Source organism: Sceloporus occidentalis, unplaced genomic scaffold, assembly GCF_023333645.1.
Source record: "Sceloporus occidentalis isolate IW3139 unplaced genomic scaffold, rSceOcc1.0.p SCAF_20, whole genome shotgun sequence".
Classification (NCBI taxonomy): Eukaryota; Metazoa; Chordata; class Lepidosauria; order Squamata; family Phrynosomatidae; genus Sceloporus; species Sceloporus occidentalis.
Window position 1 is genome coordinate 4,296,212 of NW_028317000.1, and position 16,848 is coordinate 4,313,059.

Genomic DNA, 16,848 nt, shown 5'->3' on the forward strand with positions numbered 1-16,848 from the left:
GAATTGCAACTTTTAATCTGGCCGTGCTTAAAGAAGTAACCCTTGACTTAGGGAACATCTGCACTCTAGAAAGAATGCAATTTGACACCACTTTACAATAGGATTTCTACAATAGGATCTGGCGAGGCACCAGCACTCTTTGGCAGAGAAGGCTAAAGACCCTGCAAAAATACAAATCTATAGGATAAAGCTTCAGCACATAAAGTGGTGTCAAACTGCATTATTGCCACAGTATAGATGCACCCTAAAGCAGGCTGAGCGACAAAATCCGCTGCAGAAACCTGTGCCTCTACTCTCTGACTTCCTCTCATGCGCTCCGCCTGCCCTACTTCACAGGGTTGTTGCGAGGATATAGCAGAATAATACTGCAATAGTTTTAATTCCATTTTAACTGACAATTTTGTAAAGCTTGTAAGTATACTGTGCTTTTAGATTGTAGGCTGCTTTAAGTCCCAGCTTTGGGGGGAAAGCAGGATACAAATAAATATAACAACAATGGTGATGATGATGATGGAGGCAACCAACTTGCCCTCACCAGGTGAAAAGGTGGGATGTAAATGCTGCTACTACTAGTAAGTGAGGATGTAAATGCTACTACTAATAATAAATGAGTTTCTCACCCAAATTGCTATTAAGAAGGAGTTTAGTCCAACTCATTGTCTTTGGCTTGCGTTTTGGCATCTATCTCTTTGGCTACAGATTGAATTATTTCAGATAACCCCAGGTAAGATAGAAAGGACTTGGCTCCTTTCTCTCCTCCCCATAAGTTGAGCGAAAGCATCAGTTCGGACCCTCTCTGCCGCTATTTTCCTTCCCTTTCCTGCCTCTAGCCACGAGATGGCACTGCCTCCCCGGTAGGAACCAAACACAGAACAAGGTTGCAAAGGGGAACAAAGAAGCCCAAAAAAGAGAGAAATTATAAAGTTCTCGAGACAGCCTTGACCTTCCAGGGCCATTCTTCCTCTTCTTCACAAGCGGAGAAGGTTACTCTTCACCTTCCCTTTCCCCGATTCGTCTTGGTGTAACCCTCGCAAGAGTCTAGGCGATGAAACGCCGCAAGGATCCAGCTTGTGTTTCCGGTTAAATCCAAAGGGAAATAAAATCATAATGCATTTTCCCCCCTCCCGCCCTCCCTTGCCCTTGGAACATGTGGGCCAAGTTTGCGTTCTGCCATCTTGACTTCCTGGCCAAGTTTTGTTCCGCCATCTTGGCTGCTAGGCCAAGCGCCACGTTCCGCCATCTTGGAAGCTTGACCAAGCGCCACATTCCGCTATCTTGGGTGCTTGGCCAAATGCTGCGTTCCGCCATTTTGGATGCTTGGCCAAACACCATGTTCCGCCATCTTGGCAGCTTGACCAAGCGCCGCGTTCCGCCATCTTGGCTGCTTGGTCAAGCGCCACGTTCTGCCATCTTTGGTGTAAAAGGAGAGTCAGGGGGAAAGGGTCGAGGCATTGCCCGTTATGCTTTGGTACATGTGACGGCCGAGGAGCTGTTAGCGGTGTGGCCCGCCGTCGACGGAGACCGCCCTTCCTCCATCCATTTGTCCAGGCTCCGTCGCCGCGCGTTCATGAAGAAGTTGCTAACGGTGGACAGCTCCAGGCCCAGCTGCTGGGCAATGGTGATCTGAAGGTCTTTGGAAGGCCGTTGGTTCTCGTGAAAGATGGCGTGGAGCGTGCGGCGCTGGATGTCAGTGAAGACCAGCCGGTGGCGCTTAGGGACGTGGTTTCTGTCGGCTTTGCTTTGATCTTGCTCTTTCCTTTTGCAGGCTGGCAAGGCAACAATGAAAGAAAGGACAAAAAGAGAGAAGAAAAACTTATCAGTCATGGTATTGCATACCCCAAGCGAAAGGAAATAACATTTAAAATCAGTTAATGGGATTATTTCCATTGCTGCAAACTGTGTGCAGAAGTCTTTGCATTCAATTAACTCATCAAAGGAGAGAAGGGAGGAAGGAGCAGAGTCTTCCCCTTCCCTTCAAATTCAGGCAAAAGCAAACTGCTGCAGCCTCTCCTCTCCTTCCTCCTAAATAACGCCATCTTGACCACACATGTCTCGGTTTTCATCTGTGAAATATTGGAGGGTATGTTTTGGTAGCAAAATGACAACAACAAATTAAATTGCTATGCCTTCCTTGTCCCTTCTTTCAAGATTCCCCAAAAACCTGATGTCCATGATGGCTGCTTCAGTCTGCCTAATGATAGGGCAGTGGCATCATGAGGGTTGGTATCACCCAGTGTGGGGCAGCGGTGGCAGCAGCGGATGACTCTGCCCCTTTTCCTTCCCCTGCCGTGCCCACCTGTTTGCCCAGACGCACAAGGGCCCAGGAGGGCATGTGGATGGGCAGATGGGCGAGACAGCCAGGGGGTTACCCTGCCCTTTGTTTCTGGAAGGAAAGGGGGAGCTGGGCAACACTCTGCAATGGGGCCATCCTCCCCAATTTTGCAGAGGCAGCCTGGCTGTGGACATAGGGGTTAAGATGGAGGACGAGTGAGCACTACAATCATTCACTACAGTCAGGACACCTGAATCATAGATTCATAGACTTGGAAGAGACCCCAAGGAATATCCAGCCCAACCCCATTCTGCCATGTAGGAAGACACAATCCAAGCACCCCGACAGATGGCCATCCAGACTCTGCCTGAAAACCTCCAAAGGAGGAGACTACCCTGGTGTCACTCGTGTGTGTGGGGCTGCCAGGGGGGCAGTGGTGGTCAAAATGGCACACATGACTCTCTCCTTCACCGCTGCAGTGGAGGTCTCCTTGTGAGGAGGAGGACTCCTCCACGGTGAAGCCAGGAAGGGCCCAACCAGGTGTCACCCTTCTTCTGGGGTGTCACCTGGTACATTCCATACTCCCCACACTCCCTAGTGACACCCCTGTGATAAGGCCAGTCCTTAGTGGCTATGTGAGAGAGGAAAAGAAAAGAGAAAAGAGGTTTTCTATTTTAGCCGGGGAATGACCTTAAAGCCCACGTCTCCATTGCACTCTGCTTTTATGCATTTAACGGTGTGGCCAGGAGAGTGGAAGGATGAGTTTGTGGGGTTGGAGGAGAGGAAATTTAATGCCAAATCAATAGCTCTGGTGACTGAAGTCTTCTGTCTCCTTCCTTGCCTCCTCGACGTTGCCCTTTCCCAGCCCGGCGTATAGCTTTCCCCAGCAAAAGAAAACCCTCTTCTGTGTCTTGAGTGAGCCGTACAAAACTTCCTGGTGTCTTCTTCTCTTTAGACGCACTTACTGGAATCTTCCAGAACCCATTTGCAACTGGGATTGGCCCTTCTCTCTTTCTTTCCTGCCCCATCTCCAAAAAATGCAATTTGGAACAACTTTCTCTCTTTGCAAAGGGACTCTGTAGGAATGGGAGACTATTGCCAATGTCTTTGGTTGGGATGGTGGTCAATGCGGCATCTTTAAGGCAGCCGTGTAAATTTGGGTTGCCAGGCTGAAAACCAGAGTTGACTCCTAGACCTTTTGTGGTTGTGGTTGTTGTTTGATTGTGTATTCCTGCGTGGCAGAATGGGGTTGGATTGGATGAATCCCTGGAGGTCTCTTCCAACTTTACAATTCTGTGTTTAACCAGTGTTTGAAATGGGAAAATGAGGGAGGCCCTAACCAAATCTGCAAGCCCTACTTCTCCACCCACCGACTCTTTCTAATTTTAGCCGAACCCTAGTCATACTTCATTTAAAGCAATGATTTCCAAATAGATATATTTTAATTTGGCTGATTTTAAGGAGTAGTGGTCATTTAAATCCCATGTTTGTGAGTATTAACATGTAATTAATGGTCAGTTATATAATGTATTTTAATCTATGTGATACCTTCCCTTGAGCCTTGGGGAGAAGTGGATCGTAAATAAAATAATGTGGCATAGTAGTTTGAGCATTGGACTATGGACCAGGGTTCGAATCCCAGTTGAGCCATGGAAGTCCACACTATGATCATGGGCAAATCACACTCTCTCAGCTTCAGAAGAGAGCAATGGCAATCCACCTCTGAACCAATCTTGCCAAGAAAACCCCATGACAGGTTCACCTTTGGATTGCCGTAAATTGGAAATGACTTGGAGGCGCACACAACAACAACAACCATCATCTACACAGTGGTTCCCAAACCTTGGTCCTCCAGATGTTTTGGAGCCCAGCGCCCAGGATTCCTGGGATTGTTGGCCAAGCTGGCAAAGGTTTCTGGGAGATGAGGTCCAAAAACCTGGAGGACCAGAGTTTGGGAATCATTGATCTACACCTGACAACTTTCTAAAACTGATAGCTAAAGTGGTTGCCTTCCTACCAACTGAGTAGCACTAACTTAACCTGATGCCACAGAAAGTGTGAATCTGCTAATTTCTATTTGAAAGCATAAGAGCAACCAGGTCATCACTTTCCCTTACCAGTTGGCAATCCTTTCTGTTCCTTTCCCTAGGACCATCGTCTTGGCAGCTGCTAAGAACGGGCATAAAAACCGATTTGATGTGAGGGGGGGAAAAAGCAACGGTAAGAGAAGAAAACAACATCCATTGCCACAGAGGTCCAATTCATAATATTAGAACAAGATGTAATTTTGCAAAGCTAAGATGTTATTAAGCAACCTGGCAGCAGGTCTCCATTAACATTTAATGGGCTCCGATTTTATCGGCCCGTGTTAAAACCTTGCACGTTTTCTTCTTTCTAAACGAGTCTATTATTTTAATTAGCAACTTGGCGGGGAAACTTTGGAGGAGCGTGACACCGGCAGTCGAGAAAGAAAGAAATCTTGTCTAGAGTCCCTTCCACAAGACACAGTTATAGTGCTATGATTCCACGGTTCCATCCTAGATAGTCTTGGGATTTGTAGTTCAGGGAAGGGGTAGTTAAATTTCTCACCCAGAGAGCTCTAGTGCCACCCCAAATTATAATCTACAACCCCTAGGATGCCGTAAATTGCACCCATGGTAAATAAAGCAAAACCTATTTTTGTGAAGCGTGTCTTGGCCCTTGGTTTCAGCCTTTCACATAGTAAAAATACTACCAATAATAATAATAATAATAATGAAATGAACAATGAAATAGCAATATCCACTTGGTATCCACTCGGTTTGGTTCCAGGAATCCTTGTGGCTACCAAAATCCGTGGATGCTCAAGGCATAATAAAATGGTGTGCCTTATATTAAATAGCAAAATCAAGGTTTGCTTTTTGGAATGTATATCTTTTTGGGTGTTTGAATTAAAAATCCATGGATCTGGAGTGTACTATCCATGGCGGTGTGTGATAATGTCCACGCAAGGTGGCAAGACCTTTTTCCCTTTTAAAAAGCAAGCTTTGATCTCTTCTTTTTCTTCCTCCTCTGTCTTCTGGCCCTGAAACGTGACCGGCTCCCTTCGCTCTCCCATCTGCCTCCCACCCTCTCGGCTCTTCCCAACCGAGCTGATCATGTCCCCCCTTCCCCGCCTTTGCTCCTCTGGTTTGGCTGCACGCTGATAGAAAATATTGATCAGATCCAAGCTACTCTTGCTGCAAAGAACAGCCAGTTTTGCGTTAACCCTTGCCAAGCAGGATCCATGGCATGCCCTGCGCTCGGGAGAAAGAGAAAAGGGGGATCCCACTTTTCGACACGTGGAAAGATGGGGTACTATTTTGGACAGGTGTTGCATCAAGGTGTTGCTTAATGCCTCTTTTAGCTCTGCTTTAGTGTACACTTTTATATTCCTCCTTCCCTCAGTAGTGGTCCAAATGACTTCCAAACCATCTATCTTATGGCCAGGCCAAAGTGATCATTTCTAGGAGCGCAGAAGGTTGGAAATACCTTTCGCACATCCTTGGAGCTTCAAGATAGAATGCTAGCCTTATTTGCTCTTCTTTCAATTTCATACATGCTTTTGCAGTGCGTGCTATCGATTGGTCTTCTGTCAGCGTCTAGCCGAATATATGTGCGGATGTGCCTTCAAGTCGCCCATCGACCCCACAGATTTCATAGGGTTTTTCAAGGAATAGAGTCAGCCCTCCATATCCACAGATTCTCCATCCATGGATCCAACCACCCATGCCTTGAAAATACTGCCCTCCAAGAAGCAAACCTTGATTTTGCCATTTTATATAAGGGACACTGCTTTGCTAAACCATTGTATTTAAAGGGACTTGAGAATCCATGGATTTTGGTATCCATGAGAGGTCTTGGTAACCAACAAAAGGTCCTTCCTCTGAAATATAGCCTAAATCACCTGGTATTTGTTGATGGTCTCCCATCCAAGTCTAGGGCTGATGCTGCTTAGCTTCCAAGACCAGGCAGGGTCTGTTGCCTCCAGCCCGTTACTTAGGCCTTTGTTGGTGCTGTATGCCTTCAAGTCATTTCTGACTTATTGCAACCCTAAGATATCATAGGTTTTTCTTGGCAATATTGGTTCAGAGGAGGTTTGCCATTGCCTTCCCCTGAGGCTGAGAGAGTGTGACTTGCCCCCAGTCAACTATGTCTTTAGAGTCAATAGTTCAACACTCAAATCTAAAACCTGCAGCTATGAGTCCCCCCGGTTTGAAGGCATCACTTTTAAGTGGATTTCACTACTTGCTGATTTTAAAAAAAAGGCCTTGGACACCAAAATCTTTCCAATCTGGATTCTGCAATGATCAAAACTGATAATGTGTGGTTACTAGATATCCCTCCGTTCATCAACGGGGACCACGGGGACTGATTTTGTGTTGTTTTTCTTGCTATCCTAGCTGAATGTGGCTTGGCTCGCTTTCTCCGAATTCCTCCCTCCTGAGAGAAGATGGGATCTGGTTCTCTCCATCATGGAGCTGCACACTTGGGCTGCTTGCGACGGGAATACAAAATGATCTGAAAGGTGGTTTTTTTGCAATAAAGAATTGGGTCACATCGCCATCGTAGTAAACCAGGAATGCGTAAGCTCTCCCCCATCCTCACCCTCTCTTTCTCTCTTTCTTTCTCTCTCTCCCCCCATCCTGGAAAAAGGCACACATTGGGAGGGAGAAGTGGAGAAAGGGGCAATTTTAGGCCAATCAAAACAGGAATAAAAAAATCAATTTTTTGCTTTGCAGAACAAAACACCCTGCGGACCAGAGCAGAGGGAATTCTGGGGGACTGTGCCGTTCCCTCGCTTGTAACTGCCTCTGAAAATAAAAATCAATGGCTTCTCTTATATGAAGTCCCTCAGTAGGTCGAGGGCGGTAGAAAGGGGGGGCGCGTTGGAATAAAAACGATGGTTTTCTTTCCCCCTTCCCCACCCTAGGGATACTACATACAGTAGCTGCATATAACATATGCACATAATATAGGCATAGGGCTGGTCAAAATGGGAGATGGCCCATATCTTAAAATATGGATTTTCGTCCCTAGGCGCTGCCATGATCACGATTGCCCAGTCATCCTCCAGTTGGGCATGGCTGAAACATCTAGAAATGTCTCTGGGATTTTGGGGTTATTCAGACGTTCTTGTTTTTAATGCGACTTATTCATTCCAGTATTCTTAGTCACATTACGGAACTGCATCTCTGCGAGTTTGGTTCCTCGCGTGTGCCAGGACTTGAATATAGATGATGGGGCTATTCAGACGGTGAAAATAATCTAGGTTGAATCTCCATTGTTCACATGCATCCTGAATGCACCTGATTAAGTTAACCTGGGATAATCGATACTGGGTTTTTTTGCTGAGTATTCACTCACAACACCCTCTTAATCTGGGATAATCGATATTGGGTTTATTCCTGAGTATCCGCTCAGAAAACCCTCTTAACCCAAGATTATTGATACCGGGTTTTCCCCCCAAGTATCCACTTGGAAAATCCGCTTAACCCAGGAAAGAGAAACCTGTGACTTTCCCTGTTCGTTTTGAGCTTTGATGCCCATTCAGCCAGTAACTGGGAGCAATGGGAGTTGAAGTCTAGAGCATCCCAGAGGTTGCCCGGCCATGAGCAAAGCAGAAACAGTGAAACAAAGCTGAGTGTTAAGGGGCTGAGGGTGCCATTTTATGAAACGCCCTCCGTGACTGCATCCATTTTATGAATTTTTTATTAGACTCAGCACTCAGGTCCTTCAGAAATTGCTCACACTTGGTGAGGAGAGAGGAAAAGGCGGCGTCAATGCCTTGCCTGACTTCCTTGGGCACCCCGGGTGCATGACCGTCTTAATGATTGCTCCATCATTGCCACCCCTGTGACAACTTCATTAGCTACTAATAAGCAGGCGGTCACTCTCGGCACAAGCGACACAGCCCCTCGCAATGCCCAGAAAGTGGCACTGCCACATCAGGAGCAAGACTGCTGACCGACAGGTTCGAATGTTGGACTACGGCTCTGGAGATCAGGGTTCCAACTCCCTCTTCACCATGATAAAACCCGCTTGGGCAAGTCACATTCTCTCAGCCAGAGCAGGGGGCAAAAGCAAGCCCTCTCTGAACAAATCTTGCTAAGTAAAACCCCTTATGGGTTGCCATAAGTTGGCTTGAAGGCACACAACAAGAATGAACAAACAACCACCTTGTTGGAAAAGCATCACTGGCCACAGGTCCATTTCTGGGCACAAGTCAGAGTGCTGGTTTCGACCTACAAAGCCCTCTAGGACTAAGGCCCAATTTTTCCATAAGCCCGTATTTCCCCATATGGGCCTTCTAGTCTTGAGAAACTTTGGAAAACAGCAGAGACATCACAACGGGGGTGCGAGGGATTTGGACCACACTGGAGAATGCCATGGTCCCCAAACTTTAGTCTGCCTTTGGAAGAAATGGGCTGTGGCTCTGGTTCGCTCGGGTCCTTTAAAATGCTAGCGCTCATGCTCAGGCTGCGCATATGATGTTGAAATTTAAAGGTGTAATTTTAATTTTGCAAGTTATTAATGTAATAACTATTGCCATTACAGTCAGCCCTTCATATCCGCAGGGTTTTCACACAACCTAAATACTGCAGGACCTCAAGTCCCATTAAAGTCAGTGGTGGTGCAATGTGTGTGCCATGGCATCGGCGCAGCTGTGTGCGCATGCTGCCATTGAGGAGAATGGGGTGGGGCAATCCATGGATACTCCAGTCCACGAATGGCAAGCCCACCAATATGGAGGACTAAGTCTCCCTTATCTGAAAAGCTTGGAACCAGATGGGCTTCAGATTATTATTATTGCTTGAATTTTGGAATATTTCCATATACAACCTTAGAGAACTTGGAGATGGACCCAAGCCTGAACATGACATTGGTTTATGTTTCATATGCACCTTATGCGCATAGCCTGTGTATGAATTTATGGACGACATTTTAAATCGATTGGCACATGAAACAAAGCTGGCATACGCTGAACCATCAGCAAGCAAAAGTTTCACTCTCTCAGCCACCATTCTGGAGCATTTTGGATTTTGGACTGTGTCGGATTTGGGCACAAAGGAGACTCAACCTGTAACAGTAATGACAACAGGAACGCTAATAATTTTAGCGTGGATTTGCTTCCACTTCTTCAAAGGCTTTCAGAGCCGTCTTTTAATGAATCGGTTAAAAGTGAGCGAGCGAGCGAGCACTAAGCGATCTTTCTTTTTAAAGAAAATCTTTTAATTTCCCATCAAGGCGGACCTGGCCATTATATATCATTTGCGACGGTCAGCAGAGTGAAGCCTCTCTTTATGGTCATCGTCTGACAGGGCTCGCCACCGCGCTGGAAATAGTATTAGAATAACAGCGGCTCAGCATATCTAAGTATAGAGACATCGATTCCTCTGGGTACGTTCTTTCTCTGCTCATCTCTTCTTGGCGTGGGTTTTCCCAGCATATTGGATGGACCGAACAATTAGACGTTGGGTTGGCAGAGGAACTGAGGAGCGGCCCGCTGATTTAGGCTGGGCATGGACCTTCTGGAGTCTTTGTAATAAATAAAACAAATGTATTGTTTTATAACTGTAAAGAACCATGTCCATGGATGGCTCTATATAAACAATTACGGTCAGCCCTCCTTATCCATGGAATTTTTTATCCACGGATTCAAGCATCTACAGCTTGAAAATAGTTTTCTATGGGTTTTTCAGGCTATGTGGCCATGTTCTAGAAGAGTTTATTCCTGACGTTTCGCCCACATGCCAGCCACAGATTTCAGCATCTGTGAATCTTCAGAGAATGAAGATGCCAGCCATAGATGCTGGCGAAACATCAGGAATAAACTCTTCTAGAACATGGCCAGATAACCCGAAAAACCCATAAAAAACTATGGATGCCGGCCATGAAAGCCTTTGACTTCACCTTTGAATATATATATATATATATATATATATATATATATATATTCCAGAAAGGAAACCTTGATTTTGCTATTTTAGGTAAAATCCCATTCTACTACAACATTGTATATAATGCGATTTGAGCATCCATAGATGTAGGTATCCACAGGTGGTCCTGGAATCAAACCCCAGCAGATACCAAGGGCCCACTGTAATAATAATAATAGTAGTAGTAATAATAATACCCCATTGTATTTAAGGGGACTTGAGCATCCAAGGATTTTGGTATCCAAGGGGGGTCCTGGAACTAAACCTCAGCAGATACTAAGTGCTCACTGTAATAATAATAATGATAATGGGAACGGCGCAAAATGGCTGTCCTTTCGACAGGGGACATGGCTGGGTAACAAGGTGGGTGGTGACAACCGGGCGTAATTTGGTGAGCTATTGCCACGACAAATCCCAGTATCCCATAGGATGGAGCCGTGACAGTCAAAGCAGCGTCAAACTGGATTAATTCTGCAGTGCAGATCCAGCCTATGCTGCCCATATACACACACGTTTATCCTTCCTGTCCCTGTGTCTTCACCTCTTTTATTCCCAGATAAAAACTCAAATTCTTTGCCTCTTTGATTGCAGGAAATGTTTAATATTGTAGTGGTTCGATTCTGTTTTAGTGTAATGCTTTTCTGTGTTTGTAATTGTGCCATTTTTAATCTTGCAAGCCACTCTTGAGTCACAGGTTTGGAAAAAGGGTGGGATATAAATATCTAATAATAATATTAATACTCTTCCTTCACTCTATTCCACACTTCCTTCCCTTTTCTACACCTTTTCCCACTCTTCTTTCTCCCAGAGAGGTTTAAAAAGCCCTTACAAGAGTCTGGTTTGTAGAGGGAACCCAAGTGAAATTCTTGACCTGATTGAAAAAGAAAATGTAGACTTCCTTTCCGAATCCAAGCCTGACTTTTTGATGCTGTTTGCATCGGGGAAATGCATATTTTTCACAGTGACGGTAAACTCATATAAGTATACAACCCTCCTCAGAAAAGAAAAAGGCTTAATGGGGATCACAACTACACAAATCTTGGCCTAAAAGCACAACCCTGTCAAGAGTTATTCAGGAGAAATCCCATTATATTCTTCCCAGGTCAGTGTGTCTTCGCTGGATGGAGGCAGCTGAAATCGGCACAGCGAATTTGCAAACCTTTTTAAGTCTCCATCTCTGACATATGCACTGAATGTGTTTTTATTTTTGACACACAAACGCATCGTCCTGATGCAACCAAATCCAACACAGCATCTGGGATAAACCAGGGGAAGGGATTTGAATTTGGAATAGGGGGATATCAATTCTGCTTTATTGAACAATGTCCGTGGGTAGTTAGGAAGGACTATCAGCAAGGTTATTATTTTGCTTATTATTCTATTTAATATCAGTAAGGTTGGCAAAGGAACAGGTGAAGGAGGAGAAATTTCGGAGGGGAGAACATATTCGAGGGAGAGGTGGAACAATACAAGGAAAAAGACTGAGCGGAGAGATCTATAAATAATACGTCAAAGATTTCCTTTTATTTTTGCAACCTCTCCTTCCCCCCCCGACCGCCGCCCATCCTCCCCGACTCCTCTCTTATGGATATTGGATACTTCTCTATTGCAAAAAGCCTAATCAATAGCGATTCAGATTACCCGGGAATAATGGATCCAAGAGGGTGATTATTCATTCAGCGTTCCAATATTCAAGACTTAACAGTTTTCAAGAAGTCGACATAATGGTGACCTTTCGCCTCTCTGGTGCTCTTTCCTTTCTCCTTTAAAAAAGAAAATTAACTCTGCTAGGCTTGAGGTTTTTTTTTTAACTCTCTTCCAGGCGTCTCCATCCCTCAGCTGTCTGTGGTTGCGAGTGCGAGAGACGGGGAGATACATCTTAAATGGAAAGCTACCCTCCACCAGAGTGTGCGGCTCCAACAGGCAAGTCGATTTCTAAACATGGGCACTTTCCTCAGCCATTTTGTAGGCCTAGGAGAGACTACAGCATTCCCTCTAGAACACTGGTTCCCAAACTTTAATCCTCCAGGCCTTTCGGACTTAAACCCCAAGAAGCCCCAGCCAGCTTGGTCAGCAGTCAGGAATTCTGGGACCTGAAGTCCAAAACATCTGGAGGACCAAAAGTTTGGGAACCACTGCTGTACAAGAAATGAACAACCCGGTCTGACTCCTATGTTCACCCAGGGATGGAGATGGAGAACGAGAGCCCAAAATGGTCCCGAACTCCCATTGGTTCCAACCACAGCAAGACCAGTGACCAAGGATGGTGGGAGTTGTGGTCAAAAAATGCGATGGGTCCTCCTTGCCTGCGACAGTGGCTGGAAGCTTATTTTTCAAGTTGGTGGTCAATCCATTCTGGGGTTTACGATGAACTTCAACAGAGGTGTCCAAAGTGCTGAAAATGTTTAATAGTTTGGCCCCTTGGATAACGCCTTCCCTGTTTGGACTCAAAATGGTTTTGGTCCATCTCATTGACATAGAAGCTACCAGCATCTCTTAGCAGAGGAGTAGGGGATTGAGCTCTGTTGCTCCCTGCTTGGCACCCCAATTTTGGGTACCTTCCATGCCCTCCCCCAAATAGCAGACTTATTTCACACTAGAGACTGCTGCTATGTTTTCTTTTTAAAATCTGGGCCATGAATCCAAGGCCGTGAAATCCATCCTGCATTGCAGAATGGGTTGGAGATGATGGCCCTTGAAGTTTTTTCCAACTATATGGTTCTATGATTCAATGTTTCTATTTCCTTGATGTTGCTTTCACCTATGGGGATTCTGGTTCAGGGCTGGGGGATCCGTCAAATGGATTTCCCCACAAACAGGAATAAAATACCCCAGAATCCCTTGGGTGGAATAAGGGGGACAGGTGGCGGTAGCCGTAGCAGGGAAGCCAAGCCAGAAAAGCTGTGGGAGCAGCTTCACACAATGGCATCATGTGTTTTGGGAAGGATATGGCTTTTATCAGATTCATATCAGATATCAGATTAGTCTGGACCAGGGGTAGGCAACCTGCGGCCCGCGGGCCGGATGCAGCCCGGCGAGGCCTTGGGACCGGCCCCAGCCCAGTCCTGCCGCCGATTGCCGCCGGGGCCTTTAGGGGGCAATTGTCTATAGAAGCCTCAGAAATATGCATTTATATTAACATTTTTTTAAAAATCTGCAAATTTTTTCACGTGTCCTCCATTTTTAAAAAAAGTGTCTTCCATTTGAAAATTTTGTCCTACATTTGTCCTGGTTTATTTATATATTTACTTTTTAAAAAAAAAAAATAATTATTTATTTTTTGGCTTTGGCCCCCCAGTTGTCTGAGGGACAGCAACCCGGCCCCCGGCTCAAAAAGGTTGCCTACCCCTGGTCTGGACAGTGTCAGAGAAAGTATATCTCTGCATACTGGTGGCCTCATGTCCTGCTTGTGGGCTACCTTTTGGACTATCTTCTCGGCCATTATTGAAATACCATATTGGACCATAGATGTCTGGTCTTTCTCTCACTCTTCATCGGTGCTTGCTTTTGGTGATTTTGGTCCAAGTGGCATGTGAGGCCCATCAACTCTTAGACAAAGACATCTTGGACATCTAGAAGGACCCAGATTCAAATCTCTGACCATGTTTACTGGAGAAACATGGGCCAGATCCTATCCCTTGGGGGTCTAACCAACTTCACAGGGTACTTGGGAGCTGGGCCATGACCAACCACCCTCTGATGGCTTTGGAGGAAAGATGGCCTAGCCATTTTGAAGACCGTTCTCAATAGTGAAGACTGTGAAACAGAAGATGAAGAAGTCCCTGTTGGAAGATTGCCCCGGTAGCAACATATCTAGGCTCACCCCTAAAGACTTTGACTCCTTTCCTCCTCCGATCCTTTCACAGTGAACCTGCACCTCATCTAAGCTGCATGGAAGAACATTTGGTCAGGAATATTCCCCACCCGTCCAGTTTGGATGGTGTCCTATTTACAACTCAGTCATGGGCACGCTTGTGCAAAAGGTTGTCCTGTTTTGTCGGACAGAGCTTCATCCCAAAATATAATTTGACTCTATTGAGAGACCAGTGATAACAAGGGAGTTTCCAACCTAAAACCAAGGCAATCAAAACAATCAGGAAACATCCACGGTTTCCAAAAAGTCAATTAACCCAATTTCTAACAACACGCATGGAGTCTAATCCCACCTCTGCTCAGAAATTGGACCCTCTGTGGATGGCGGCTTCCATCTCAGACCCTGGCCTCCCCAATTCCTTGTATTGTTCCAGCCTGGGTCCCCCCTGTTCTGGCGGTCGATAAAAAATTATCTTACCTTCTAACCTTAAAGCTGCCATCCGCTGGAACTCGGGTTCTTGCAACCACCGCCACATCCGCTTGAAGGTCTCCCTCCCGGACTTGAGTTTGCTCCATGGCTTGGGGTTCCTCAGAAGATCTGAGAGGGTCCCCTGGGAGCGACAGAGGACCCTCTCCGCGAAGATGGCTTGGGGAATGCTGTACCTCTTGAGCTCGGCGATGATGCGCTGGGCCACTTCTTTGGTGTTGATCTCCTCCAGTTGGCTGGAGAGGACCGTAGTTTGCGTGGCGATGGGCGGGTTGGGCCGCGAGTTCAGGTCCGACCGGGGGTGGCCGTAGGGGGTTTGGCTCATGGCATTGGGGGAGGCCATGGTGGAGCTCTGGGAGGGAGACATCTCCCGCGGGAAGTGTTGCTCCATCCGGCCAAACATGGCGGTTGAGTGGGCGTCAAAGCCATTGCCGATGACCATCTTCTCATTGCCCAGATGCCCGGCGGCTGAGTGCCCGGTGTAGTTGTGCATGGGCCCCAGCTGTGGGCTGGGCAGTGAGGAGAGGCTTTGCCCCATGCCAATCTCCTTGTGGTATGGGCTATAAAAGTTCCCACCGGAGCCCAAGCCCCGGTCTTCTCGCATGAGGGTGAAGCTCCCGATGACGTTGCCCATAGGCAGGCACTGGTGATGGTGGTGGTGATGGTGATGTTGGTGGTGGAACTTCTCATGCAAAGGCTGGAGAGGGGTCAAGGTGGTGTAGCTGTTGCCAGCCCCAGAGGTGGGTGAGTCGCCCCCGAAACCCAGCCCTGGGTGCAGTGTGGTGGCCAAGGCATGCTCGGCTCGGTGGTATTCACTGCCCTCCAGGACGGAGGTCACCAAAGATGGCCGCTGTAGGGCCGAGTGCAGGGCTCGGCTGTCGCTATGCATCAATTCTTGCTCTTGGACCGACATCTCTCCGCTCCCACCGTTCTCCAAACTCAGCTGGACGTTCATGGTGCTCTCCCACTAGGCCACCATCTTTCCTTTGGCTGCAGGGCCCAACCTCAGTCACTCGAGACAATTGGAACGGTCACTTCTGGCCGCAGCGACAGGGAGACTGGGTCGGACTGGTGGTTCGAATCTAGGATGAGCTCCTAAGAGAGGAAGAGAGGAGAAAGAAAAAGGTCCCAGTGGGGAATTCAAGACGTTTGCAGCCATTTAAGAAGACAGCACAAGTACGAAACAAAAGAAAGCAGCTGGAACTCTGTATCCGCAGATTCTTTATCCATTTATTGAAGCACCCACAACTTGAGAATATTCACAAAATACATAAATTCCAAACAGCAAACCTTGATTGTATCACTTTATATAAGGGACAACATTTTACTATGCCATTGTATATACTGGGACTTTGAGCATCCATAGATTTTGGTAGCCACGGCGAGAATCCTAAAACCGAACCCCAGCGGATATTAAGGGCCCAGTATAACACAAAACTTAAAACACAATTACGCCTGAACTTTGTTTTTAAAAACACAAGTTTAAAAAAAACCCACAAGTGAAAACACACTTAAAACCTAACAAAATAGGAATGCAACACACACTGCCATTAAAAGCTCTGTCTGCTGCAGCATTGAGTGCCTTATAGCAACCCTAAGGCAAACCTATCCTGGGGTTTTCTTGGCAAGGTTTGTATTCCCCTGAGGCTGAAAGAGTGGGACTTGCTGGGTTTCCATGGCTGGGTGGGGATTCGAACCCTGGCCTCTAGACTCATAGTTCAACACTCAAAACCATGATAGCACAGTGACTATCTTTGGCATTTTAAAAACCAAACGCCTCCCTCAATAAAAGAGGACTTTATTGATGGTGCAAAGGGAACAGGGAGGAGACCAAGCAGACCTCCAGTGGAAGGGAGCTCCACAACCAAGAAGGCTCTCTCCAGAGTCTTGGGACGGTTTTGGAATCATGTGTAAACCGTCCTTTGCAGATCTTAAAGCTCATGGGGACTCATAGAGGGAGATGCAATTTCAGCCTATTTTGAGGAAAGAAAATGTACCAAAACAGGTCCAAAATAGCCACACGTTGTCCCAACCTCTAAGCCCATGTAGTCTTTGGAACTACGTTGGAAGATGGAGATGGCTACAAGGTCTCTCCCACAAAAGTAACCAGCTTTGGAGGATGCCTCCCGCGGCTGGCACACCTGACCTGTGCAAGAGGCTGAGGTCCCTTGCCCGCCAAGGGAGCATGGCTCACCTTCCTTCCACGCACCTTGCACAATGCACGGTGGTTTCAGAGGCAGGGATGAAGGGACCCGGTGGCTTTCCTTCAACACCACGCAAAAGCCTGGATGCAACCTCCTCCTCTTTTGCAAGCGACG

General features: G+C 46.6%; 1 protein-coding gene across 2 annotated transcripts; it reads right to left on the reverse strand.

Annotated features, from left to right (window-relative positions):
* Positions 1–1,443: 1,443 nt before the first annotated feature.
* On the reverse strand, positions 1,444–15,485 carry LOC149301807 (one cut domain family member 2-like). Of its 2 annotated transcripts, none has more exons than XM_089482914.1 (2): positions 14,522–15,485; positions 1,444–1,766 (listed from the first exon to the last, which is right to left on the reverse strand). In XM_089482914.1, exons 1-2 carry the CDS (start codon positions 15,483–15,485, stop codon positions 1,459–1,461), a joined length of 1,272 nt encoding a protein of 423 aa, XP_089339040.1. In that variant the 3' UTR covers positions 1,444–1,458. The 2 variants fall into 2 exon arrangements, 1 of the variants encoding a protein (XP_089339040.1); XR_016272108.1 differs by having other exon boundaries at positions 1,696–1,766; positions 14,530–14,594.
* Positions 15,486–16,848: the final 1,363 nt, after the last annotated feature.